At 42.3% G+C, this 18,121-nt stretch overlaps 1 protein-coding gene across 1 annotated transcript in view; it reads left to right on the forward strand.

Moving 5' to 3' along the window:
* The first annotated feature begins 4,550 nt into the window (after positions 1-4,550).
* Positions 4,551-18,121, forward strand: part of CAPN9 (calpain 9) — a 45,646-nt gene continuing 32,075 nt past the window's right edge. Inside the window, exons 1-5 of the mRNA XM_058171462.1 lie at positions 4,551-4,616; positions 11,242-11,311; positions 13,578-13,696; positions 15,344-15,477; positions 16,039-16,207. Of these exons, the coding sequence (XP_058027445.1) occupies positions 4,551-4,616; positions 11,242-11,311; positions 13,578-13,696; positions 15,344-15,477; positions 16,039-16,207 (558 nt within the window). The remainder of the gene's footprint in view (positions 4,617-11,241; positions 11,312-13,577; positions 13,697-15,343; positions 15,478-16,038; positions 16,208-18,121) is intronic.

Here is an 18,121-nt window from a genome sequence, read left to right on the forward strand (position 1 = left end):
TATAGATATTTTTTCAGTCCTCCTTCTGACCAGCGCCAGTGGTGGTATTCAGCAGATTCTGACCAGTGCCAGTGGTGGTATTCAGCAGATTCTGACCAGTGCCAGTGGTGGTATTCAGCAGATTCTGACCAGTGCCAGTGGTGGTATTCAGCAGATTCTGACCAGTGCCAGTGGTGGTATTCAGCAGATTCTGACCAGTGCCAGTGGTGGTATTCAGCAGATTCTGACCAGTGCCAGTGGTGGTATTCAGCAGATTCTGACCAGTGCCAGTGGTGGTATTCAGCAGATTCTGACCAGTGCCAGTGGTGGTATTCAGCAGATTCTGACCAGTGCCAGTGGTGGTATTCAGCAGATTCTGACCAGTGCCAGTGGTGGTATTCAGCAGATTCTGACCAGTGCCAGTGGTGGTATTCAGCAGATTCTGACCAGTGCCAGTGGTGGTATTCAGCAGATTCTGACCAGTGCCAGTGGTGGTATTCAGCAGATTCTGACCAGTGCCAGTGGTGGTATTCAGCAGATTCTGACCAGTGCCAGTGGTGGTATTCAGCAGATTCTGACCAGTGCCAGTGGTGGTATTCAGCAGATTCTGACCAGTGCCAGTGGTGGTATTCAGCAGATTCTGACCAGTGCCAGTGGTGGTATTCAGCAGATTCTGACCAGTGCCAGTGGTGGTATTCAGCAGATTCTGACCAGTGCCAGTGGTGGTATTCAGCAGATTCTGACCAGTGCCAGTGGTGGTATTCAGCAGATTCTGACCAGTGCCAGTGGTGGTATTCAGCAGATTCTGACCAGTGCCAGTGGTGGTATTCAGCAGATTCTGACCAGTGCCAGTGGTGGTATTCAGCAGATTCTGACCAGTGCCAGTGGTGGTATTCAGCAGATTCTGACCAGCGCCAGTGGTGGTATTCAGCAGATTCTGACCAGTTCTGGAGAACCGGTAGAAGAAATTTTGAGTAGTTCAAAGAACCAGTAAATACCACTCCCACTCCCATCTGATCCCCAGCTGATTGGGAGGAAATGGGGATTTTGCAGTATCCTTCCCGTGCCATGCCCACCAAGCCACACCCACCAAGCCACGCTCACAGAACCGTAGTAAAAACCAAGTGACTCTGGGCAGCTTACAATTATAAAATTATAAAACAATTAAAAACAATAAACAGTAATAATATCCAGAAAATAAACACAAACAGCAGCCAACTAAATCAACTAATCAACTAAAAGTAAAGCCAAGTAACAGAGCCTTTGCATGTTCTGAGTCCCAGGCCTGGATTCATAGCCAAGTTTTTAAAGCCTTGAGAAAAGGCAAAAAAGTTGGGGCCATTCTAATCTCTGGGCGGGTGGGGGGGGAATATTCTGTAAGGCAGGGGCTACAGTAGAAAAAGCCCATCTTCTAGTTCCTTCCAATTGACACTCTTTGGCTGACAGGATCTGCAGTATGCCCAGTTTGCTGGATTAAATTAAATAGGTAGAGACTCTTGGAAAAAAGATGGTTCCTCAGGCAACTTTTCCTAAGCCATGTAGGGCTTTAAAGGTGACAACCAGCACCTTGAATTGTAAATTATATCACAGGAATATTGTGAGGATATAATGGCAATAGAGTCATTCACTCCGAATTCCTTATGCAGATGAATAAAATAACTATTCCTCCGAGGGGCCATCATTTACTCGAATCAGGTCCAAGGCCGTCATGGAAGCCTGAACTCCCGAGCTGCCGTCGATGACAAGCCAACTGATGGCAGGTTAAAATCCCCATGACTATAAGTCTGGGGGTCTCAACCGCCACAGCAGCAAGTACCTCCAACAGCTCGGGCAGGGCTGTGGTCACGCAGCAAGGAGCCAGGTACGCGATCACCAAGCCCAACTGATTCCTATGGCCCCACCGCACATAGAGGGATTCACAGCCGCAATCTGAGGAACAGTGGTCTCCTCGGCTCTAGATCCCCCTTAATAACAACCGCCACCCCCCCACCCCTACCTTGGACCCTCGGCTGATGAAATGCTCGGAAACCTGGAGGGCACATCTCAACAAGGGGGACCTCCCCCTCTGGGCCCAACCAGGTTTCCGTAATACCCATAAGGTCCGCGGACTCCCCCTGAATAAGATCACAAATCAGGGGGGCCTTATTAACCACGGACCCGGCATTACATAACATCAGCCGAAGATCCAAGCTCTGAGGGTCATGGCCACCGAGGCAGGTCGGGACTGAGGGGCCGGAGCACGCGATCGCTCTCAAACATCGAACGCGTGCTCCCTCAACACGGTACGGCCCCTCCCCCCCGCCATATCTGCCTCATTGGGGTCATTCTAATCTCTGGGTGGGTGGGGGAATATTCTGTAAGGCAGGGGCTACAGCAGAAAAAGCCCACCTTCTAGTTCCTTCCAATTGACACTCTTTGGCTGACAGGATCTGCAGTATGCCCAGTTTGCTGGATTGAATTAAATAGGTAGAGACTCTTGGAAAAAAGATGGTTCCTCAGGCAACTTTTCCTAAGCCATGTAGGGCTTTAAAGGTGACAACCAGCACCTTGAATTGTAAATTATATCACAGGAATATTGTGAGGATATAATGGCAATAGAGTCATTCACTCCGAATTCCTTATGCAGATGAATAAAATAACTATTTCTCCAAGGGGCCATTGCAAGTTGTAGAGAATACCTGTGAAAAGGTATTTCATTTTTTCCTTCCTGTCATGTACAATTTGGATTCAGAACACAATCTTATTCTCCTTATGATTTATAATAAGGAAACATCTTACCTAAATTGTAACTTTTGAAAAATGCACCCTTATAAACCTAATTAACATACCAAAGTGATTTCTCACTCTACACATTCCATGAGTAAATCTATGCTGTGTTCTATAAATAAATTACTCTTGATTCATGGCTTGTAATTCTTCTAGGTACAAAAATTAAAAACCTTTGAATCACACTTTTAACAATTGTAACCAAAAAAACTCCAAGAGCATTTTATTTGATGTGAGTGTACTGTATTGTTTAAAACTCTCTTTATAGAATATTTACTTCATTATGAATCATTTTGCAGGAGCTGGGCAAAAAAAAAAATCACTTGGATTTCCACCATACATTTTAGTTTGTTTCTTGCTTGCCTGCTTGCCTGCCTGCTTGCTTACTTGCTTGCTTGCTTACTTACTTAACTTACTTAACTTACTTAACTTACTTAACTTACTCACTTACTTACTGGTACTTACTTACTTACTTACTTACTTATTTACTAACCGGTACTTACTTATTTAAAAGGGACACGGTGGCTCAGGGGCTAGGACGTTGAGCTTGTCGATTGAAAGGTCAGCAGCTCAGCGGTTCGAATCCCTAGTGCTGCCGTGTAACGGGGTGAGCTCCCGTTACTTGTCTCAGCTTCTGCCAACCTAGCAGTTTCGAAAGCACGTAAAAATGCAAGTAGAAAAAATAGGGACCACCTTTGGTGGGAAGGTAACAGCGTTCCGTGCGCCTTTGGCGTTGAGTCATGCTGGCCACATGACCACGGAGACGTCTTCGGACAGCGCTGGCTCTTCAGCTTTGAAACGGAGATGAGCACCGTCCCCTAGAGTTGGCAATGACTAGCATGTATGTGCGAGGGGAACCTTTACCTTTACCTTACTTACTTATTTACTTACTTACTGGTATTTACTTACTTACTGGACTGATATAACCACCCAACTCACACAGTGACTCTGGTCTAGTGGCTAACGATCCATAAAAGCATCCAGTGGTAGGATTCAGACAGTTCACACCTTTCTAAGCAGTTTGGAGAACCAGTTGTTGGAAGAAATCTTATTTTGTTTTTTTCCACTTTACAGGGCTAATCCTGTAAGGAAGGCAGGAAGGAAACATTCTGGTGTTGTTTCTAGCCTAATCTTTATTGCCTTGCTTACAAAAACTGCCTCTCTGGTTAACCCTTATTACATTGTAACAGCTAAGGTGAAGCGCTCATCGACGTGAGTGACATTGAGTTGGCCATGCCCACACAGTCACATGACCACCAAGCCATGCCTACCCTGGTCATTAGGGCAGAGAACCCATTGTTAAATTATTTGAATCCCACCACTGAAAGCATCCCTAAAAACAAAGTTTCTCTTCCTCCACTGCCAGGTGCCAATCAAAAGGCCTCCCAGCTCATCCTGCATCCTACCTCAGTGCTTTGGGGGAAAGCCAGGTATTTGTGGCCTTCTCGAAGGCTAAAAGGGTAGGAATCTCTCAGATCTCAGGTTCCAGAGGGCTGGGACAGCCACTAAGAAGCTATGCTTCCAAGGTTACTTCAGGTGGCAACATTTAAGGGAGGGAATCTTGGGTGCACCCACCCTATCCTAGTAGGATGGGCGGATAATCTCAAAGAGAGACAATCCCTAACCTCAAAGAGAGACAATCTATAAGTAACCTGGTCCTGTGCTATGTAGGACTTTAAAGGTGATAACCATCACTTTGAATTGTGAAAAGCAACTGGGAGCCAGTGTAGCACACGCTACAGGGGTGTTACTTGGGTGACTCATGGGACACCCAAAAGTGCACCTGCTGTTTCACTCCAAACCAAATGCAACTTCCAGATGGTATTCAAGGGCAGCCCCATGTAGAGCGCATTGCAGTTATCCAGCATGAGGTAACTAAGGCATGAGTGACTATAGGGTCCAGCAATAGGCTATAATTGGCATATAAGATGGATTTGTGCAAAGGCTCCCCTGACCTGGTCTTCCAGCAGGAGTAAGGAGTCCAAGAGGAACCTCAAATCCACATCAGATTGATCTGGGAGCGGAGGAGTGTTGCCCCATCTAGAGTCAGAAATGGCAAAAATGGCAAAACCAGCAACCACGCTATCTTGCTCTGATTCAGTCACAGCCAGTTTCTCCCCATCCAGACTTTAACGTCCTCCAGGCCATGAACAGCATTACTTGCCCAGAATGGGGTTACAGTTATCTCAGCTTATGCATGGGATATGCTATCTCAGCACAAGAATACTAAGAAAAGCATTAAAAAGTATTTAAGTGTGTTTCAAATTGGAATATTTCATTCCAAGTATTCATTACTGAATAGAGAGAGACTGTTTCTTTTGCTCTTTCTTCCGTATAGAAACAAGCGGTACTTCTAAAAAACATACATCTATCATACTAAGTATGATAATATTTCCCTTTGTTAAATTTAAGCACATTGTCATGACAAATTTTACTTGGTTTTGTCATAGCGAGGTAAGGTTAATGCTAATCGGAGAACAGAGAATAGTTGATAGGTTGAAGTCCAAAAGTTTAAGAATATGTTGAGTTTCTGATTACTTCCAGATACAGCTATCACCTTACAGTATCTAAGAATGGGTGTAGTGCTTTTTATGTCTATTTATTTTACATCAGGTGTAAAGCCAGCCTCTTTATATGGCTCAGAGCAGTCAACAACATTTAAATTCCTTTGTTAATTCTTATCTAGTTTTTTAAACCTTGCCTCCTCAAGGAGGAGTAGAGTTGACAAAAACAACAGATAAAGAAATATATTCTTATCTCATTACTTGCTGACCATCGGAATTTAAATTTTATTTATTTACCAAGATTTAGGGGCCCACCCAAATTCAGACTAACTCCAGGTATTGGGTAGAAGTAATAAACAAGTTGAAAACATATAGAAAAACATTTTTCTAAAAAAAAAAATTCTGTGTGTCCAGAACCAGCACGCCGGCCAGATCTATTTCCAAAATGTTGAGGAATAAAAATGGCTGAAGTCCAAAACAAGCAGAAAGTGTATGTGTAAGTGACTCAGAGAGAAACCTCCCTGATTCAAATGGGTATGAAAGAAAGGGAGAACAGAACAATCAGACTTGCAAGATTCTGTTATGATATCCACTCTCAATAAAAAATAGCCTTCTTGCAGAGTTGGTTTTTGGTCTGGCCTACCTGGTGGGGTTGACAACAGGAAACAAACCTTGGGGCTGCATGAGTGGCCTACTCCACGACGGAGAGGATGGCCTGGTATTTTAAGATTTTAAGAATTAGAGCGAGAGTCAAACAAAGAAATTACTTTATTGTTTCTGGCTGTCCTACAATAAAAACAGAGACCAATTTATGGGTCTTCAGAGCACATCCTCATCCCTGAAGTTCACACAGCCCTGCCTATGCTGTGGGATTAAAACTTTGTTTCTTCCAAGAGGTCCCAGGCCAGAGTAGCAATAGCAATAGCACTTACTTATATATACTTCATAGTGCTTTTACAGCCCTCTCTAAGCAGTTTACAGAGTCAGCATATTGCCCCCCAACAATCTGGGTCCTTATTTTACCGACCTTGGAAGGATGAAGAATGAGTCAACTTCTGAACTTCTGAACTCATAGGAGAAATGGGGTATTTTAATTCTCTTATTTTTATGACTTTCTCTTTGTGGTTGCCTGTTTTATGGCTTTTTCCTATATTTTTGTATATTGCCTTGATGCAACAAATCGGAAATTTCATAACACTAATACATTTAATAGAATATTAGAAGCTTATAGTGTTATGATCTATCTCATGTCCATTTCCTAATCAAAGTCCAATTCTGCCTGATGAATTTTAAGCTATATGTCAAATTAAGATATGAACCCTATAACCAGTGGTGGGATTCAAATAATTTAACAACCGGTTATCTGCCCTAATGATTTCTTCCAACAACCAGTTCACCAAATTGCTCAGAAAGTTAACAACCAGTTCTCCCGAAGAGGTGCGAACTGGCTGAATCCCACCACTGCCTATAACCCAAATTTTAGATATTTTACAATTTCATTGTATTTGATTGCAATCGAAGATGATTTCCAATTGATATCAAACTGTATGTCTAATATAGTTTTAAATACAAAGTTATCCTAGATATCAAGGCATACCCTCACAATTTAGTTAGCTGTTCTTCCAAAGAGGGAAAAGTTATTTTTCAAACAAGTATAAGATTCTTATAGCCCTTAACATATGTGTTGGATTACTTGTGATTTGGTAGCTTATAATCATCATCAACATTATCCTCAGTCATAGCCTTATCATCATGGCAGATGTCTGAGTCAAAATTTGACAAGTTTCATGGCCTATTTCTTTCTGAGCCTCTGTTCCCATGTGACCTGTTCTGCTCTGTTATATCTCTACATTTTGTCATATAAGTATAAATGGGTCTTCAGTTACCATTCCCACAAACTGATTCCCACCAAATGTTGTTTGATTAACATTTCAGCCAATGTAGGTAGTGCACCAGGCTGCTAGGGCTTATGGGAAGAGTTGTCCAAAACATCTAGTCTAATTAAGGTGGGAAAAGTCAACCTAGATTGTCAGACTTCATCCCAGAAATTTTGGCTTCCTTTGCTGTCTATTTTGGGGTGATTGTTTTGAATACTTTTAGTTCAGCTGCTTTTATAAGAATGTGATCTCTTGAATTTCAAGATTTCGTCTGTCTCCTATTCTTAAACATTGCAAATATTTTCCCAAAAAGCTCATGTTTTTTTGTTTTTGTTTTTGCTTTACATTAATGTGCTGGTATATTTATTATTAATGTTGTCTCCTACTTTTCATGTATTATGTAAACCACTCTGGTAGTTGCCCATCAACTATGGACCTTGTCCAATAAATACACCTACTCATTGCATCTGCATTTTACTTCTTAGGCTTCAGTCAGACTTCTCTGTGCATGCAAGCATTCTGCAGTGTACTGTGCTGCTATAAAACCGCTCCCAGAATTCAGAATTCAGAGAATTTGAGGACCTGAAGTCAGGTGTTCTAGCTTAGTAAAATGCAGGAAGGGGATACGCTTTTGGGGAATGAACTTTTTACCTCCCTCCAGTAGTGAAATCCAATTTTTTACTACCGGTTCTGTGAGCATGGCGTGGTGGATGTGGTGTGGCATGGTGGGCGTGGCAAGGGAAGCATACTGCAAAATCCCCATTTCCTTCCCATTCCTGGGGGAAGGATATTGCAAAATTTCCATTCCCACCCTACTCTGGGGCCAGCCAGAGATACTATTTGCCAGTTCTCCAAACTGCTCAAAATTTCTGCTACCGGTTCTCCAAACTGCTCAAAATTTCCACAACTGGTTCTCCAAACTGCTCAAAATTTTCACTACCGGTTCTCTGAACTGCTCAAAATTTCCGCTACCGGTTCTCCAGAACCTGTCAGAACCTGTTGGATTTCACCCCTGCCTCCCTCCCTGATTAATAGCAAGCAATTAACAAATTATAGGTACTTAAATTCACCTCGTGCTTTGGATGCATGGATGGATACATAATGGATGGATGGCACCATTTTGTCAAAAGAGAGTTATTCTTTTCCTCACTTGGTTCTTTCGGCACAATGGATTTCTTTTCATGACCCTGTTAATGGAAACTACTTAATAGTCTGTCCATTGCTTCTCGACAAATGCTTATGTTAGACACTATAAAAATACAAAATAACCGTTGCCAAAGAATACCTTCTTTATCCTGAGCCTTGTGGTTTTGATGCTGTCATTTGAATTCATGGATTGAGCAGCTGTTGAACTCAGTGGCCTCCATCATTCCACTGGGCTGCCCATGTTTGCTGTGCGACAATGTTCTATGGCTGAATCAATGCATCAGTCTATCACAGAAACTGCAAGACCAGAGGGTTGAATAAGCTGGTGGCGCTGATGACAACTTGTCTTTTGTTCTCACTAATCATGACACAGTGGAAAGGCAGCGACGGTGGTAACCAGGTCATCCACTGTGAGCTATTTCCTCTGAAACATGCGAAATGTTTGGAAGAGGGGAGAGGGAAAAGGAACAGGCAGGTTATTATCAATGCTGAATTTTTAAACTACCCATCGTTATTGCAAGCCTTGCGATAACTGCCTTGATGCCAGTCATCATTTCCTAACGGCATCTGCTGGGTAGACATCATAAGCGACTTCCTGATCACCTTATCAGGAAGGAGGTTTTGCTGTAGAAGCGTGTTAGCGTCTGTCTACAGAAATATCTCTTGGCATTTTCAGTCATGCTTTCTCTGCCTTCGCTTGTCATGTCAATGGCAGCTTCTAAACAGATCAGATGGACAGGGTTTTTAAAAATTCATCAGCATGCGTGGCCTGTGAGAAAGCAGCCTTTTCCTGCAAGTTGTCTCTTCGTGTGCCATGATTAGACTTCATTCTCACAATTCTAAGTCAGCTTGTAGAAATTGTGGAATTGTACAATATATCTGTAAAGTGTGAAATTGGGAAAGACTGGGGCAATTGTTTAAGGAAAGGGTTATATTAAGAGGAACACCCTGACTTCACTTTCTATACTCATCTATGCAGGGGTGGGCTGCTGGGGGTTCACAGGGGTTGCTGGGAGAACCTCTATCTAAGATTCTGTGCAGTTCGGAGAACCCACAAATCCCACTCCTGGCTGGCCCCACCCACCCAGCCCCACCTATCCCAGGACTCCCCATGCAGCCCATTTTGGATGCAGGTAAGTGCAGGGCATGCACGGAGGCTCAGGGAGGGCAAAAAACAGGCCTACCGGAAGTTTGGGAAGGCCAGAAACAGGCCCCTTTCCTGCCTCCAGAACCTGAGAGGCTATTTTCACTCTTCCAAAGGCTGGAGAAAAACCTCCGGAGCCCAGGAAGGGCAAAAATGCCCCCCCACCATGGTGCAGGAGGCTGACTAGGCCACGCCCAACCAGCAACTAGGCAGAGAACCCCTTGCTAAAATTTTTGAAGCCCACCCCAGCATCTATGAGTTACTGTTTTTGCATATCAAATTGTTCTCTGCATATGTCTGCATTCCTGGAATGGTGTAAATACCTACTTGTCAGATGTACCTTTCAACATAATCTAAATGCATTGGTAAATTGAACATTAATTTATTAATTAAGGAAACAACCATTTGAAAGCACTGCATTCAAAGACTTGCTCTTCAACCTCTTATTTTAGAAGCTGTCTTGTCTGGGATATGAGACAAAACCCTTTTACTATGTTCCCTAAGAGATTTAAGGGCATTTAGCTTCCATTAAGGACAGACGGAGCACCTTATGAACTGAGTTAGGTTGTTTGCTTTGGTATGAAATCTAGCCATGAGCCTGTATCTATTGCAGCACTTTGACACCAAACCAGGAGATGTTCTACCTTAGGTGAGCAGATGGCCTCATTTTGCAAATCTTACCTATAGGCAGTCCTTGACTTATGACCACAGCAACATTTCTGTTGCTAAGTGAGACATTTGTTAAGTGAATTTTGCCCCATTTTATGACCTTTTTTGCCACAGTTATTAAGTGAATCACGGCAGTTGTTACATTAGTGACAGGGTTATTAAATCAATCTGGCTTCATTTTGAGTTTGCTTGTCAGAAAGGTCGCAGAAGGTGGTCACATGACCCCCAGGACACTGTAACTCTCATAAAAATGAGTCAGTTGCCAACTGTCTGAATTTTGATCACGTGAGTACGGGGATGCTGTAACGGTCATAAGTATGAAAAACGTTTTTCAGTGCCATTGTAACTTTGAATGATCACTAAACAAACTATTGTAAGTCAAGGCCTACCTGTATTTTTGCACCAAATGTATCCCCTTCACCAAAGAACAGTTTATTTATTTATTTATTTATTTATTATATTTGTATACCGCCCATCTCCCGAAGGACTCAGGGCGGTTCACAGTCAAAAAAACAACAGAAAACATATAATAGATAAAAAACAGCTAAAAGAATAGATAGTTATTCAATTGATGCTCTAACTTTTAAATACAAATTTAAAACCTCATTTAAACCCCTTTTTTAAAAATCCCAATTTAAAACTACATTCAAGCTAGTCCTGCTCTTCGAAACAGCAACGTCTTCAGCTCGCGGCGGAAGGACTTGAGATCGGGGAGTTGACGAAGCCCCAGAGGGAGCTCGTTCCAGAGGGTAGGGGCCCCCACAGAGAAGGCCCTCCCCCTAGAGGTCGCCAGCCGACATTGTTTAGCTGACGGTATCCGGAGGAGGCCCTCTCTGTGAGAGCGCACTGGTCAGTGAGAGGCTAATGGTGGCAGTTAGTGATACGCCCAGTAGAAAATCTGATAATTTGGGGGGAAAAGAGAGGGTCTTTTTTTCCAATTTCCTCAGCAAAGGAGGAACTTGTATCTCTACTTCAGCAATTTCATAATGCCATAATAAGGTCAGATGAATAAACTGTACATTACGGCATTGACAGAAAGCTCACATTTGTTAATTGTCAAACTGCCTCCGGAGAGAAGAGATGTAAAATTATGAGAAGGTCACAGCAGAGTATCTTCTAATCAGGTCGCTGTTCTTGTTTTCCTATCTTCTTCAAGGAAATCGTTAAAGACCCGCAGTTTATTCTTGGAGGAGCCACAAGAACCGACATTTGTCAAGGAGACCTTGGTGAGTATTTTTCCACTGGAATGATTTTTTGCCTCTTTGATACAAGGTATTAGGAAGTCCTGTTAAGACATTGTGTAAAATGTGTGGAGGCTTCCAAGTTGATAGATCCAGGTACCTCACTCAGTCTAATCTCCTCATGTTCAACTGGAAATCTAAAGGCTAGAGTCGTGATGGTGAACCTGTGGCATGTGTAGTCATATCAGTGGGCATGCGAGTTCAGCTCCAGCGCACATGTATTTGCCAGCTAGCTGATTTTCAGGCTTCTGGGCCCACTAGAAGTAAGGAAACAGACTGTTTTCTGCATACAGAGGGCCTGGGGAGTGGTGGGGAAGGCCCATTTTTCTCTCTCACCTGGCTCCAGAACCTCTCTATGAGTCTGGGGAGGGTGAAAATGGCCTTCTCCATCCCAGGAATCTCTGGAAGCTGGGGACAGCAAAAAATGTCACTTCCTGTCCAACCAGAAGTTGGCAAATGGGCAGTTTCTGGCCTCCGGAGGGGGTGGGGAAGGCCGTTTTCGCCCTCCCCAGACTCATAGAGAGGCTCTGGAGCCAGGTGAGAGACAAAAACGGGCCTACTGGGCCATCGCGTGCCAGGAGTGGGGGTGGGGTGGGGTGTCATGTGCACATGTGCAGGGGCAGGACGCATAAAATTTTTGGGTGTGGGCAGGCGCGCAACCCCCCACCTCCTGGCACACGATGGCAAAATGGTTAGACATCACTGGGCTAGAGGAACACAGGTTGACTTCTGTTTCCCAAAACCTAATGAAGTTTGAAAGTCTCCTTCAGATACCTAGCTGAAGTAATGGAGGCATGGGAAGAGAAAGAAGGGCCAACATGCGTCTCTCTTCTTAGCAGATCAGATGTTCATCTGATTGACTAAAGGAAACAACTGATTATGAGAGAAACATTGTTAGTCAAGTATGGGACAGAGCCATATGCACCACCACATGCACACATCTGATAGAATCCAAGAAATTTAAAACTCCAAGGGATCTTTGAGGTCATCTCACCTCATTATCTGCTAAATACGGGATTCCATTAAAAAAGGTTCAAGGCAATATTGACACTTCAACAGCCTCATTCAGCGATCAGCCTTATGCAGACCCTGAGTAGGTTACTTAATTTTCTCTTTTCACCTAGTGAGAAACATTTTGCATTTATGTGTGTGGCAATTGCTTTAGAACGTAGTTCCTTTACTGTGCAACAAAGATGACCGGCAGAATCTGAAGTTTACAAAAAAAGGAGACCCCTCAAAGAAGAAAAAAAGCAGATTAGCAGTTAAGTCCAATGTATCAGGAACAAGCTTTATTGAATTCGTTCCTGGATAGTAAAGATGAAGATAGAAGTCAAAATAAGATGCAAACTGACTTTAAAATCTTCTTTGCTATATTTTTTATTTTTTATTTTTTTATTTATTTGTCATAACAATATATACAAGCATTGCATAAAGGATTATATAATATATAAACATATATATGAGGAGAAACGAGGTACTATAAACATATATATACATAGGGGAAGAAACAATAGGACAGGAACGGTAGGCACGTTTGTGCTCTTATGCACGCCCCTTATATTATGCAACATTGATTGATTGATATTCCACCTTTCACTCAGGAGTTCAAAGCAGCATGGGTAGCACATTCTCTTGCTATTTTCGCAACGATTTAGTGAGGTAAATTGGTCTGAGAGAGAGCGATTAGTCCAAAGTAATCCAGTGAATTTCCACGGCTGATGATAGACTGGAATATGAGTCTTTCTATCGTAGTCCAACACCTTACTAACTATATCATACCAGTTCTCCATTTTGCAAATCAACCAAAACAGCTAAGATGCCCTTTGAAATGTGCAACTACCAGATTAGAACTAAATTGTTATTGTTCGGTCACTAAGTCATGTCTAGCCCTAACCCTAACCCCATGGACCCCTGCCTTCCATTGTATGCCAGAGTCTGCCCAAACTCATGCACACTGTGTTGATGCCACTATCTAACCGTCACATCCTCTGCTGTCTCCTTCTCCTTTTGCCTTCAATCTTTCCTAACATCAGGGTCTTTTCCAATGAGTCTTCTCTTCTCCTTTGGTGGTCAGTGTATTGGAGCTTCAGCTTCAGTATCTACCCTTCCAAAGGAGAATCAGAGTTGATTTCCTTTAGGAATTACAGCTATGAGTTCCAAGCAAAACAAGGAATTATTTAGTGGGAAATATTTATCTTATTTATATTAGATCAAAAGTATAACCTGTACATTGTTCCATATAATTTTTCAGGTGATTGTTGGCTATTAGCAGCTATAGCGTCTCTTACCCTCAATGAAAAAGTATTAGCCAGAGTTATACCACAAAATCAAGATTTTGGGCCAGATTATGCCGGAATATTTCATTTTCAGGTAACCTCTCCACACACTCTTGCATGCATGAATGAATGAATAAATGAATGTTGAATATCCTGGGAGCTGGGAAATCCAGATGTTATTAAATTACAGCTGTCAGCATCCCTTAATTTAATTCTGCTTCTTGACATGGCTGGAAACTGTGATTCAGGCACATCTGGGAAACATATGAAGCTCCTACCATTTTATTATCTCTGACAGGTCAGAATTTTAACACTCTTCTCTTTGAGATTTATTTTGCAATAGCTTCACTATCTGACAATATTTGTTGTCTACTTAGATCAGAAATCAAGCCCAGAACAAAATATATCTAATTATTTATTAGATTCATATCCTGTCTATCCTTCAAGACCTCAAGGTAGTATACATAATGTTTTCTCCTCCCATTTTTTCCCTACAGCATCAATCCCAGGAGATCAGTCAGGTTGAGAAAAAACAAATGGCCCACAGAGATTTCATGGCTGATGGGGACTAGAACCATTTTCCTGGAATGAACCTATGGCCACCACTTCATTTTTTAAAAATTTTGTTCCAAAAGTGCTTTTTCAAGAGGCAAGTGGACTTTCTGTTTTTTCTTTGAAGACGTTTCGCTTCTCATCTAAGAAGCTTCTTTAGCTCTGACCAGATGGTGAGGAACGGAAGGAAGAAGAAGCTGAAGAAGCTTCTTGGATAAGAAGCAAAATGTTTTCAGAGAAAAAACAGAAAGCCCACTTGCCTCTTGAAAAAGCACCTTTGGGATAACCATGACCTGGACGACTGAGAATCTCCATAGACATTTTTAAAATTTTGTTTCGTGAGATTACAAGAGCATGAATCTTGCAGCATGTTTTTACACCATAAGCTTTTGTATCTATCAAATACATGAATTTTGTTTTGAGAACTGAGAGATGCTTGTGCTGCTGTCCTTTTGTCGTGTCCCACTCCTCTGCTGACGGCCGGGTCAGGGAAATCCGAATCAGGCTTGCCTCTGCAGCTCTGCCCAAAGTCCTAGCAAAGTCCTCAGAGCAGGCAGGAGACCAGTAAGTGACTTCAGCAAGATAAGTTCGACTTTGCCTGACTCAGAGACTGCCAGAAAGCAGATCCTTTATATAGGCCATGGGGTGTGGCTCCATGACTCAGCACTCATTAAGGCCTGCCCCTCCCTTCCTTCTGTTGCCTCCGCCTATCCAATCTTCTGATGCGAGGGTCACTCCAATCAGCTGTTGTTGGAAGTAAACTTTCCTCAGGCTCACATGCTGTGGAGGAGGGGGAGGGGTCTAGCTGCTCCGTTTGCCTGGGCATGGAGCCAGGGCTGGGGCCGGGGGATGCTCCCTCCTCTGCAGCCTGCTTGGGCATGGAGCCAGGGCTGGGACCGGGAGGTGCCCCCTCCTCTGCAGCTTGTCTGGGCATGGAGCCAGAACTGGGGCCGGGAGGCATACATTCCTCCGTGTTCGGGAGCAGATAAGCAGACCCCAGCTGCGGTGAGAGCGGATAAGACACAACACCTTTCTCGATGCTGTTCCACCTCATCCATATAATTAAAAGCTTCTCATAGCCTTTACTTCCAAGGCCTAAAGCAGTATTGGAACTTCCTGGTCCTACTTCAATTTTTCCCTGGCTTATTACCATTATTAAATGATTCTCTATCTGTTTTTACTGAGATAGTTTTGGCAGTACAATGAATGGCTGGATGTTGTTATCGATGACCGCTTGCCCACTTTCAAAGACCGCTTGGTTTTTCTGCATTCAGCTGACCTCAATGAATTCTGGAGTGCATTGTTGGAAAAAGCCTATGCCAAGTATGTAGATAACTTAATCTTCATCTTCTATTTTGTTTCCACACTTGTCATGATTTATAGTCTTTGGATTTGCAATCCCAGTTTTATAAATATCGTATTATATGGGTTTTGATCCTAGACTGAGTTGATCAAGCTTTGTTTGTTTATCATTACTTTTGTACACTGCGCAAATTTAAGTTTAAGTTTTTAAATTTTAAAATTCAACTTGGTTTTTTTTTGTTGTGGGCTAAAGTGAAATTTCAGATGCGTTTGAAAGTTCTCACCTACTGAAATAAGTTAGAGCCAAAATATTTGAGAGATTTCAAGGGAAGCCAAACAAGTCATAGGAAAAGCTGCACAAAATGTCAGAGTTTTGCTAATCTTGAATTGGATTTACAACACTTTCTTCTAATAGTTTAAGTAGATGATATTTTGATTTTTTTTAATGCCATGTAAGTCCTATAGATGTTTCTGCATGTCATGAGCCACAGCAGGAAATTCACATGGCATCTGAACATGTTTGAAGTAAGATGGACATGACCTCATTGTCTTTATGTATGTATATTTCTCTGACAATCTCAGGTTGAATGGAAGTTATGAAGCTCTAAAAGGAGGAAGTTCAGTTGAAGCCATGGAAGACTTCACTGGAGGAGTTGGAGAAACATTTGAAGTTAAAAAGGCTCCAAAAAATTTCTATGAACTCTTACAGAGGGCACTTAAAAGAGGCTCACTGGTGGGCTGTTCTATTGATGTAAGTAGAAGTTTGAGCTTTCTGAGAGGATATTTCCTTAAATTATTATGCCCCAAAGCAACTGAACATATGATACGGAATAGGGCACAGAACAGGAATATGGTATCTTCAAGTGGCTTTGGATAAGTCCAGTCAATTCCAGCCATCATATGTAATACAAATTTTAGTTCAAAGCATGTGGAGAGCTTTAGATGGCTGCTTATAGAGTGTATTTTCAGGGAATGCTCCTAATATGTAGGAATTTGTTTTGGATTACTGTTATGGGACTTTCCCTTGAGCACGTGTCTTTGATTAATTGAGGGCCCGCTTGTAAAAAAAACGGCATCCTTCACACTTTTATTTTCTCTATATGTATTTTCCAAATTGTCAGCCAATAATTATCCTTTCCTAAAATGGCATCCTCTGGAAAACATTGGGTTAGCAAATCAGCCCTAGTTAAACAAAGCACCACTGGATAATGATGATGTAATTTTCAGCTTCTTTTCCCTATACCTCTGGAGAACCTTTCCTAGAATTTCTCTTATTAAATCATGGAACTGAGGTTTGTATTCGGTTAATCCCTCCTGCTGAGCTAAACTGAGATTCTGAGCTGAACTGGATAAGCCATGACTTAATTTAGCCTGGAGGCCGTATTGTTTGTGCTCCAGATATTTTAAGAACCCAGCGGCAGGAACCTTTGATTTCTCACAGGCTTTGCTTGGGAAGAAAGCTGAAAACTCACTTTCTCAAGTTTCCACATAATTCTAAGTAGAAAATGTTTTTATGACAATGTAGAATCATGGCAAATAGTTAGCCAGATCACTGGCTGTTTTGTTCATTCCATATTTATTTTTCTAATATTAACTGAATCTAAATGTGAAAGTGTCAATAATTTAAACAATACACACTGTACCCTACCATATTAGCATGTAGAAAATCCTAGTTATTTTAGTGGGACTCATTTTATGAGCATTTGTAAGAGCAGTATACCACATGCTTTCAGTAAAAAGCCACATATGGTCTTTCAATTGCACACCAGGGAGCACGTGCCTCAAAGTAGTGAGCAGGGTCAATCATTTTCATTCTTTTTGCCCTTAAAGTGAATTAAAAATAACCATAGATACAGTACTGAATTTTCCTCAGATAACAATAAGCTATTTCCCAAATAATCTACTTTTAAGGGGGACATGTCATCTTAGATTCATTAAAAAATATTAATGGAGGTAGCTGATGGTTTTCTTCTGTCTAATCATCTTGGGGGCAGCTGAGGTTTTTTTCTGTCTAATCGTCCTCGTCCAGGTAATCTTACATTCAGATTTGTCTTTCTTTCAGATGAATACAATCATGTGAATGCTCAGTGATCAAGAATTTAATCATTTCCCCCTTTCTATCCCATGATTCCGTATAACCACATTTAGTAGCCCCTGGGAATTGCACCCATGGCTTTTTGAGAAAATTTATTGACTCTTTCATCGATTGTCTCCTTATTATTGAACTACAACCATTTCTATTTCCCCTTCTCAATCCAATCCACTTATAAATTGATTCATAACAACCACAGCTTATACCTTACTCATCCTACAGGCAGCTCAGAATCACATCTTAAAACTTACATGGACTCTCTGAGGTAAATGAGGTTCAGAGGGAGGAATGGGCTCTAGATTAAGGGTGTCAAATTCAGTTTCATTGAGGGCCACATCAGGGTTGTGTTTGACCTTGTGGGGCTGGGGTGGGCGTGGTCAGAGTGGGCTTGGCGAGCTTGATGTCACTTGTGTCAGGGGTGCCTGTGGCGGCCCGAGCGCTCTGCCAACGAAAACAGGCTCCCGAGCTCCATTTTTGGGTGCAATGGCCTCCTGCAACCCTCTGCCAGTGAAAACAGAGCTCAGGAGGGCCGCCTGCGGTAGGGCCACCTACGAAAACGGGAGCTCCATTTTC

This window comes from Ahaetulla prasina, chromosome 1 (genome assembly GCF_028640845.1).
Source record: "Ahaetulla prasina isolate Xishuangbanna chromosome 1, ASM2864084v1, whole genome shotgun sequence".
Classification (NCBI taxonomy): Eukaryota; Metazoa; Chordata; class Lepidosauria; order Squamata; family Colubridae; genus Ahaetulla; species Ahaetulla prasina.